This window comes from Tupaia chinensis, unplaced genomic scaffold, assembly GCF_000334495.1.
Source record: "Tupaia chinensis unplaced genomic scaffold, TupChi_1.0 Scaffold148904_1, whole genome shotgun sequence".
Classification (NCBI taxonomy): domain Eukaryota; kingdom Metazoa; phylum Chordata; class Mammalia; order Scandentia; family Tupaiidae; genus Tupaia; species Tupaia belangeri.
The window spans coordinates 2140495-2150931 of record NW_006208752.1 but is presented as its reverse complement, the minus strand read 5'-3'; the positions used below and the strand labels follow the sequence as shown (position 1 = coordinate 2150931).

General features: G+C 36.3%; 1 protein-coding gene across 1 annotated transcript in view; it reads right to left on the bottom strand.

Moving 5' to 3' along the window:
- DZIP3 (DAZ interacting zinc finger protein 3) overlaps nt 1-10437 on the bottom strand; it is a 175447-nt gene that overhangs the window by 103776 nt on the left and 61234 nt on the right. Inside the window, exons 13-17 of the mRNA XM_006170766.3 lie at nt 9723-9799; nt 6926-7543; nt 3528-3560; nt 1681-1850; nt 99-143 (exon numbers count right to left, since the gene is read on the bottom strand). Coding sequence (XP_006170828.1) covers nt 99-143; nt 1681-1850; nt 3528-3560; nt 6926-7543; nt 9723-9799 — 943 coding nt within the window. The remainder of the gene's footprint in view (nt 1-98; nt 144-1680; nt 1851-3527; nt 3561-6925; nt 7544-9722; nt 9800-10437) is intronic.

Genomic DNA, 10437 nt, shown 5'->3' with positions numbered 1-10437 from the left:
TGTCCTATAGCAAAATCTCTCTAAAAAAATAAATAAATAAATACTACTAGTATTTATAATCAGACATCCTCTGTTATAACACTAATATAGACTCTTACCTTTTTATTCTTAGCTTTTTTCTTTTTCTTTGGTTTACTCTTAACCTGGTACATAAAAAAGAAATAATTTATTTAATAAGTTATACAAACTGCACAATAGGTTATCCTGCAAAATATGTTCCCTCTAAACACTAAGATCTTTTACCTTCTAAAACTATAGATCATATTTCTTTCTGAATTCTACGGAAATAATTACTTTTACTTTAATTATTTTTATCTTGATCTTGCATCTTCTGCTCTTGAAAAATCACTGATGTATAAAGGAACAACACATGATGTCAACAACCAGTCTGATAAAAGCCCACAGATGCTCACGTGCACACATGCATGTGTGTGACAAAGGAAAAAGACAATATTCAAAAGTAACACAGCACCAGTCCCATGGCCTGGTGTTAAGAGAACCAGATCCCACATAGTCAACTGCAGTTCAAGTCCCAGACTCAGCAGCTTATAAAACACTCTAGGGGGGACTGGCAGGTGGTGTGGTGGTTAAAAGAGTTGGATTCCCATATGGCTGACCACGGTCCAAGTCTCAGACCTGGCGTCTTGCTTTCTCACTATTCCTCTCTCTTTGTATGTGTTTCTTTCTGGCTAAATTTAAAAAAATAAGTAAAATTTTAAAAATTAAAAAAAAAAAAACACTGTAGGGTGACCAGCAGTTCGTGTAATGGCTATGTCACTGGACTCCCATGTAGTCGACCGTGATTCGCATCCTGGACCCGGTGGTTTAAAACTCACGCCAGACGTATGTGAGTGTGTGCCCAAGATCCTGGGAGGAGGATGGAGGATAAGGGATTGCAGTGTGGTCGTCCCCCATGGGGGGTGATTTCTCGCTTTCTATCTCTCTGTCTGTCTCTGTCTGTCTGGCAAGTGCGCCCTATAGCAAAAACCTCTCAAAAAAAAAAAAAAAAAAAACGAAAAAAAAAAAACCCACTCTAGGCACGTGAGTATGCATGCCCCAAATCCTGACAGGATGGAGAAATAAAGAAAAAGGGATTGTGTGTGATCATACCCCATTGAGGGGTGCTTTCTCCCTCCATCTCTTTCTGTTACTCCCTGATGAGTGCATTCATCCTCTGGCAAAAAAATAAGAAAGAAAAAAATCCCCAAAACAACAAAAACAAAATATTCATGTGCATAAGAGGAAAGACTAAGCCTAAGAAGAATTTAATGAATTTATAATAACTGTTACCACTTATCTGTAAACAAATATAGAAATTCTGTTCTGAATGACTTAATCCTATTTTTGTACAAACAGCATCGCCATTCTCTCTTCCTTTCTCTCTCTTTTATTCCCACTATACTTTCTTCTACTTCTTACTATCCTCCAGATCCACTTCCACTACTCAGGATAAACATATTCAGAAATCTACTAATAGCATAGTAATGGTACACAGTAAGCATTCAATAAAATGTTGGCAACATAAATGGTTACAACAAGAAAGATTACAAAAATGAACTATATAAACTCAAGCTATGTGTAAACACTATGATAAATATGAGCTTAAATACAGCACATGCAACAAACTAAAAAGCCAGAATAAGTTCTTCTAAATAAAATACTAGTAACTAGAGCTTATACTTCCTGGAGATCTTTAACAGATTCCGTTGAAGATTCACTGGGTATTGATGCCCCGTCTTTATTCATTTCTGCTAACTGCATTTCAGGGTTCGATTTCACATTTATATTGTACTCCATGAGAGGTGGACTTAGTTCTTCTTCTTCATTCTGCAACTCTTCTATTTCAATACCTAAATATTAAGGAGAAAACACTTAAAACCTGGATATAAGCAATTTCAGCACCTTATCAGAATTATTAAGTGTTTAAAAAAAAACCCACAGAAATAGAAACAGAAGGCATATTACTCTTTTTAATTACCAGATGAAAATGCAATGTCTATTTATCAACTACCAAAAAACAGGTACATAATTCTAGTCTGGAAATAATCAGCATGAATCAAAACCCTATTATATCTTAAGCAGACTCTATATAGTAGTTAGTCTAGAACATACTAGATTGGTGCAAAAGTAACTATGGCTTTACATTGTTGAAATTTTCTGTTTGATACTGGATACATTTTTAAATAAAATGATTATGTTATACATCATTTTAATGTGCATTTCTGGCCTTTTTTGCTAATGACTTACTATTTACTATTTATTTTACATTTATTTTAGACTACAGAAATGATGCTAGACAAAAAGCAAATTTAGGTGATTTTCTTATTCAAATTCAAAATGAGTTGTAAAGCAATAATGGAGACAACTTGTAACATCAACGATGCTTTTGGCCCACAAACTGCTAACAAACATACAATATTTATTTTGGGACATAAATCTGAAACAAACTACAGAAGAAAAAGCTATATCCATTTCTTTCTTTTATTTTTTTCTTTTTTGTAAGAAAGAGGGGTATAAACCACCAATTATGTGACCTCTTCTTTGACACCACATCCTCTGATATAGCTTCAAGAGACTAAGTTTCAAAATTTTTGGACAATATCTGACTGGTCACAGATAGTCCAACAGGTGACATGGTGGTTAAGGCACTGGACTCCTTACATGGCTGACCATGTTTTGATCCTGGACCTGGTCTCTTGAAACTCATGCTGAGTGCATGTCCATGTGTGCCCAAAATCCTAAAAGGAAAAGGGAGGAGAAGGAATTGCTGAATGGCTATCACCACTAAAGGATGATTTCTCACTTTCTCTATCTCCATCTCTCTGGTGAATACACATGCCATATTGCAAAAATCTCTCTAAAACAAAACAAAAAAACCACAACAGCACAAAAACAGAAATTCTAAAAAATGTACGTATCTATGGACAGTTAGCCACATAAAGCTACACATGCTAACAGTCCACATGTGTATGTAAAGCCAGCAGATAGACACTTCTGCCTGCTTAAGTATCCTGTGAGCAAAACTTTAGAATGCCATTCTTGGGTAAACTCTTGGGGTACATGCACTAGGAGAAAGACGAAATAAGGTGCATACTAGATCCAGCTAGCCAATAGTAATTTGACCACATGTTTTCAAGCTTAACAAACAGCTTGGAAAAAGTTATCATACAGTTTATCTAATCATGTAAAAACTTCATTGGTACCCTTTGGGTATCCCAAGTCAAAAGGTTGTTTGGGGATCAGCAGTTAGCATAATGGCTATGTCGCTGGACTCCCACGTATTCAGCCACAGTTCAAGTCCTGGACCCAGTGGCATAAACTCACGCCAGGTGTGGGCGCGTGCGTGCCAAAGATCCCAAGAGGAGAATGGAGGAGAAGGGATTGCGGTGTGGCCATCCCCTCTGAGGGGTGATTTCTTGCTTTCTGTCTCTCTGTCTCAGTCTTTCTGGTGAGCGCATGCGCACTATAGCAAAAACCGCTCCAGGAAAAAAAGGTTGTTTGAGCGTTTTGTTGTTAAACATACTTACGTTGACTGCCTGTTATTGACTGTAGAGCAATTCCTATGGAGCAGAAAGAAAAACTTTAGATGTACAATTGCAAATGCAACCAACAAATATCTGGCTGAGTATAAGAAAAGCCAGGATATTTTCACAACGCACCAATTTATTCTATAACTAACTGTAAAAAATCAGCTGTGTTTATCAATCAAGCTTTAAAAAGGCACAATCTTTAGATTACATATACAGGTTATATAACCATGGTTAAAGTAATAAAAGTGAACAAAATTTTGATAATTCATAATAAAGACAAGGACATAATCACTTTAAACCAAGTAGCAAATTCTTAATATTTATAGTCTAAGTCTATGAAGTAATAATAGTCAATTATGAAGCAAATAACAACTAGAAGTTTGAGGCTTTTTTTTTAAGGTTTTTGTCATAGGGTGCATGGGCTCACCAGAGAGAGGGAAAGTGAGAAATCAACTGCCCCCTTCCTCTCCCCCTCCCCAGAGTGATGGCCGCACCACAATTTCTTCTCCTCCTGGGGTTTTGGGCACACATGCATGTGTGCCAGACATGATTTTCAAGCCACCAGGTCAGAGACTCAAAATCATAGGTAGGAGTCCAGAGCCTTAATCACCTTACCACCTGCTGGACACTGAGTCTCTTGTATGGCAATTTAATTATCCTGATCAGTACTCCATCTCCTTGCCTGTTAATATTTATTGAATACCTACGATAAGTATCAGGCTATGATATGCTCTAGAGATTGAATGGTCAAAAAAAAGATAACCTTCATGGAACTTTAGTGGGGAAAATAAATGTTAATCAGATAAACATACATAAAAAAAACTGCAACTGTAATAACTGGGGAAAGAGACATAAGATCCTAAGAAAGTTTCTATTAAAGGAACTTGAATAATAAGCTCTTCAGACTACCTGAGGGAGAACTGTTAGAAATGCCTTGAATTAAATTACTGCTGAAAGCTCTTTTGCATATCTTACCTTACTCTCATGAGTTCCTATTGCTTAAAAATTTAGTACAATAAATGTATTTGAAAAGCCTCTAGTTCAGGCCAGCAGGTGGCATGGAGGCTAAGGAGGCTGGATCCCACATGGCCAACTATGCAGTTCAAATCTTGAACCAGGCAGCTTGAAAAACACATGGGGTATGTGTGCTTGTGTGTTCAAAATCCTAAGAGGAAAATGGATGAAAGATTGCCGTGTGGCCATCCTCCCAAGGAGTGATTTCTCATTTTATTTCTCTCTCTGTGTCTATATCTCTGGTGAGCAAATGCAACTTATAGCGAAACTTTCTTAAAAGCCCCTCATTCATAAATCAATTTAAAAACCAACAGTTCTTGTTTGATTCTATTATCAAACTCACTTTCCTCTTTCATAATCAAAAAAAAAAAATCTTAAAGAATTAGCAGGTAGTCTAGTTGCAGTGGCACAGCAACAGTGCAACACTTTGCAAGCTGGAAGCCATATAGATCAGAGTTCAGTTCTGAGTTGACCAGTACACAGAGGCCACACACACCACTATGATACTGTCTGGCTAAAAGGCTAAGGGGCAGGAGTTGCACTGTGAGACTCCATTGAGGATGTTTATTTCTCTCTCTGCCTCTGTCTCAAAAAACAAAGAAATAAACTTTGAAAAGATTACACAGGAAAACAAGTATCCCACAGCCTTGATAAGGGGACCAATTTGGGGACAAAGCAATGGTCTCTACAAAAGCTGGAACTGTTAAATAATTACTAGAAACTTGAGAAGTTGGATGTTTAAACATTATCTGTGTGGTCATCAATTACTCACTAGGTGGTACAACTAATAGCCTGGGATCAAGAAAAGGCAGACAGTATATATAGCACAGCGAGAATTTCCATGATGCTGACATGCCTTGAATTCTACTTCACAAGACAAGAACTGAGAAGTGATGCTAGGAAGTCAGAGAGAAGGCCTGAAGTCTTTCCCATATCAATATTCCAGTCTGGTAATGGCTTCTGCTGAATTCTTGACACTTTCATGAATGTTACCTGGTTTTTTAAATTACCCCTACACAAAATATAACTGCTAAGAGTTTATATTAAACATTAAGTTTCTGCTAGAAAGAAGAATAAACATATTCACTTCATCTTATGGGTATCTCTGAAACTATAATGACAATATTTCACAGTTTTAGGCATCCTTAATTTTGGATATGTGATAAAACTCCTCTACTTGAACTCTTTCTTCCTTTCTGAAGAAACAAACTCATCATAACAAGAGATACTCTCTTGAATGTCCACCTATTAACTCTCTCCTATTTAATCTCAGTAATGACAACATTTTGAGTTCCTATATTAGAATTTATTATGTTTTTATAACTTTATTTTTGTTTCCCTCTGAAACATCCTTCTACACAACATTTTCACTTGGCTAACTTATACATATTACTTAAGAAATCTTTAAATATTATATTCTCCAGAAAGCTTCTTTGTAGACTTCCTTAGGCTAGGATTTCCCAGGCAGGGTATTCTGCAAACATCTCTAGAAGTAGAATTTCTATTGCCTTCTTGATGAGCAGTTCATTGAATTTCCTGACTTTAACACTGTACCTGACATGAAGTAGAACCTCAATGAAAGTTTATTGGCTGACTGTGGAGAACAATATGGAGCTTCCTCTAGGACCTACAAACAGAACTACCATATGATCCACCAATTTCACTTCTCTATATCTACCCAAACAAAGGATAGGAGAACACTCAGTCAGAAAAGTGCTTGCACATCTATGTTTACTGTAGCATCATTCACAATTGCTAAGACATGGAACCAACCCAAATATCCATGAACAGATGAATGGAATGAAAAGTATGGCCACATATACCCTCTGGAATACTACTCAGCCATAAAACAAACATACACACACACACACACACACACACACACACACACACATAAGACCCTTGCATTTGATAGATAGTAAATGAATATGGAAGATTTACTACTGAGTAAAACAAGCCAGGCTATGAAAGAGAGATAACGTATGTCTCCACTTAACATATACTGACTGTCCACCATCTATGGTGGAAACTGAGAGATACAGGACACAGAAGCATTGAAAATGGTTATGGATACTGGAGATAATATGGGAATAGGGTAGGAGGAGGGGGAGAATGTAAGGAAAAAGATTTAGGAGAAAAATAGAAAAGGCAAGACATTTAAGGAATGCAGAAATAGATGATTATCTGTTGATGATAATGTGTTTTGTATCCTCAACTGGACTGGTGTGAAGTGTATTCATGTTGAATAAATTCAACTTACAAGCTAAGTGATATATAGTGATTAAATATATAAAATGAATTAAAATAAAAATTTTAAAGTTCATTAAAAAGTTTATTGGCAAAAAAAAGTTTATTGGCTGAAGAAATTAATTGTTTAGTACCTTGTTGATAGCAAGATAACATCCTCTGGATGATTTCTGGTACTGGTATGCCTAGGTAGACAGACAGTTGATGGTAATCAAGGGAGATATTCTCAATGGGATTTTCTTTCACTTTGTCAATATCTTCTTGCTTCATCCCAAGGCGCAGAAGAATATCTGAAACTTTTTTCCATATTGAATTGAACTGTGACTCAGTGAGACCATTCATCAAAATCTCACTAAGGAGGATATCCCTATATTTGCATAGCCTCAGGATATCTGCAGACTTAGAGAGATCAGAAGATGATGGTTCCATATTCCAACCTTTTTTGGGTGCAGGAAATACATTCAAATGTTTTATGAGCGCTAACAGGAGGCATAAGTCAAACTGTTTGGACTGTGGTAGTTCCTTATTTGGAGGATAAAGCAGATGCCATGATCCACCCAAAGGGTGATTGGTCCAAAGATGATTATAGTAGGATTCCAGCACATTCTTGTGTATAAGAAGCTCCTTTTTCAAAAGAGGGGGTGGCATGGCCTCATCAAATATTTGTCGGACAATGTCAGTACCAGAAATAATAATTATATGAAGCAGATGATAGAAATAATTATAATCAAGTTTGAAGATGGGCATCTCATCTGAAAATAAATGTTGAAAAATAAAGACATTGTACATTAATGTTCTTTTTATATTTGTCTCTTACATTATATCCTAAAATCTCTATAAAACAGAAAATACTACAAAAGTGCTTTGCCATAGCGAGTGTTCAATAAGCATGCTGCTTTCTGTCTAGATGTCAAGAAAACTAAACAAAAACAGTATGTTCCCAAGCAAAAGTAAACACAAGGACTAATCACTACAGAAGCCTTTCAACTGTCCAAGATTTTTTCATCAAGTGAAGGACCTTTGGCAACTAAATGGCATCAAAATATCAGGCCTTGAAAATTCTGAACTGGTAAGTGCCAAAGTTAGATTATACTGTACTCAATTATATTTTATCATAAACAGCACTGTGTAGTAGAGCTTTCTGTGATGAAAATGTTATATTTTGGACCAGCCTATGGTGTGACGGCTAAGGTGATTGGATCCCATGTGGCCGACTGCATGGTTCAAGTTGCAACAGCTTGAAAAACATGCCAGGCATGTGTGCATGTGTGTGTGTCCAAAATCCCTAAGGGAAAACAAAAACAAAAACAAACAAAAAAAAGGAGACCAGCAGTTAGTGTAATGGCTATGTCGCTGGACTCTAATGTAGTCGATTGCAGTTTAAGACCCGGTGGCTTAAACTCACGCATGACGCGTGTGCGTGTGTGCCCAAGATCCCAAGAGGAGAAAGGAGGAGAAGGGACTGCAGCAATGGTCATCTCCCCTGGGGTGTGATTTCTTGTTTTCTGTCTATCTCTGTCTGTCTTTCTGGTGAGCATACGTGCCCTATAGCAAAAAAATCTCTCAAAAAAAAAAAAAAAATCCCTAAGGGAGGGAGAAATGGAGAAAGGACTGTGGCATAACCTTGCCCCATGGGGGCGTACTCTCTCTTTTCTTTTCTTCTCTCTGTCTCCTTTCAGCAAGAACATAAACCAGCTAGCACATTTGACAAAAAAAAAAATATATATATATATTTGCATTGTTTGCTATTCATTGAACACTAGAAATGTTTCTTGTCTGATTGAGGATCTGTGTTTTAAATTTTATTTAATCTTAATTAGTTTAAATTTAGATAACTACATATAGCTACTGGCTGTCACTTAGCTCTGATCTACACCAAGAAAAGTGATCAAAGGCCTTGCTACTCTAAGTGCAGTCCATAGACGAGCTGCATCTGCACCCACCTGGGAGTCTGTTAGAAATGCAGAAGCTCTAGCCCTTCTCCAGAACTACTGAACTGGCACCTGCATTTTCACAAAATCACCAGATAATTCAAATATACGTAAAGTTTGAGAACCACAGATCTAATAAAACTCATGTTTTACCCCTCAAAAAATAATGATTAAGTAGGTATTTCATCAATGAAAGGAAATAAGGCACAAGACTGGCTTACTAATTCTTCCCAAGGAAGAAAGTAGACTGAGGTTAATTATGCTACCAATTTGGTGCATAGTATTGGATTTTTCTATGAACATCTGAATATATGGTTGATCATAAAATGCAGCTTTATTATCTTATCTTTCCTGATACTATGTTTCAAGAGATTTTTTTTAGTGTTAATATTCTTGCTTGATGTATTTTGCATATACTGTGGAGGCAAACAAAGTTATAAAGCAAATGACCCAAGAAGCTTGCTCTTGGTTGCCAATTATAAGGAGCTGGGTGGCATCAGGGACATCCATTCTACCTAGCAAGTAAGACTGCCACCAAACTATTCTTCCCTGGGACTAGGGGCCCTTCAGATCTCTAAGACCTTGATAGGGCATTTACTAGCACACTTCTAAGTAGCTGGTACCTAAGTTTAGACTTGGCCCCAAGCCCAAAATGTTCATTCTTTCCATGTAAGTTTGCATACTCGCTCTGTTAAGAGGTAATGCAACAAGGAAGGAGGAGTTGGTAGGAAACATCTGCTGGAGTACAATCTTACTGTGTCACAGCTATGCATCAGATCCAGAGCATCTTTCTACAGAATGCTGAGGTAATGTGAAACCCATACACTGCTGATTTCTATCTGTCAGTTCCAGCCTATACTAAGTGAAGCTTGCTGGTATAAACCATAGCCCAGGAAATGATAGGCATATATGAGGACATAGTTATTAATGGCATGATACTTTACATAAGGCACAATTTTAACATATTTTCAGTAAGAGCCATATAAAAATAAAATAATACCTTTTGTATTAAATTTTAAACTGATCTTCGGTCTTCTATCAGTATCAGTTATTTTCAGAGACATCAGTTTTTTATAACTACAAGTAGAAAAAAAATGAGTTACACCAAAAATAGTACTAAAGTCAGTCAAGATTTCTGGCACAATCATGGCTAAGTGAGTATTTTCTTCTCCTCCTCCTGAAAATAATTCAAAAGGAAAGGAGAAAAATGAAAAAATAAATACCACTAAAAATGACAACCCCACATTGTCATTTTCACTGAAATTAAGAGGTAAATAGTGCTGCTATGTTTTAAACAAACTAAAAAAGAAATTACATAAACCTATTTGCAAGAAGGTTGCATAGTATTAAAAAAAGAAAAAGGGAAAAAAGGCTTTGCAATGTTAGAGAAATGAAAAAACACAACTCCCCACAAACCTGGAACTTCTTTCTGGCCCTCCTTTGCCCAAAGAATTTTTTTGGCAATAACTATCCCAAAGAAACCCAATTAGTTCAATGCCTAGTGATTAACAAAATAACAAAATAAATAATAATCTCATAATATCAATGCAAATAATTAGAATAAATAGAAGGCAAGAGTAACAATTTTTTAAATAGATAAAACACTGTAAATTTTTTCTATTATGCTGATGAAAAAAACTTGTTGCTCTGCTTTTAAAGAAACCCTCCCACAAAAAAAAAAAAAAAAAAAAAAAAAAAAAAAAAACGGAAAAACA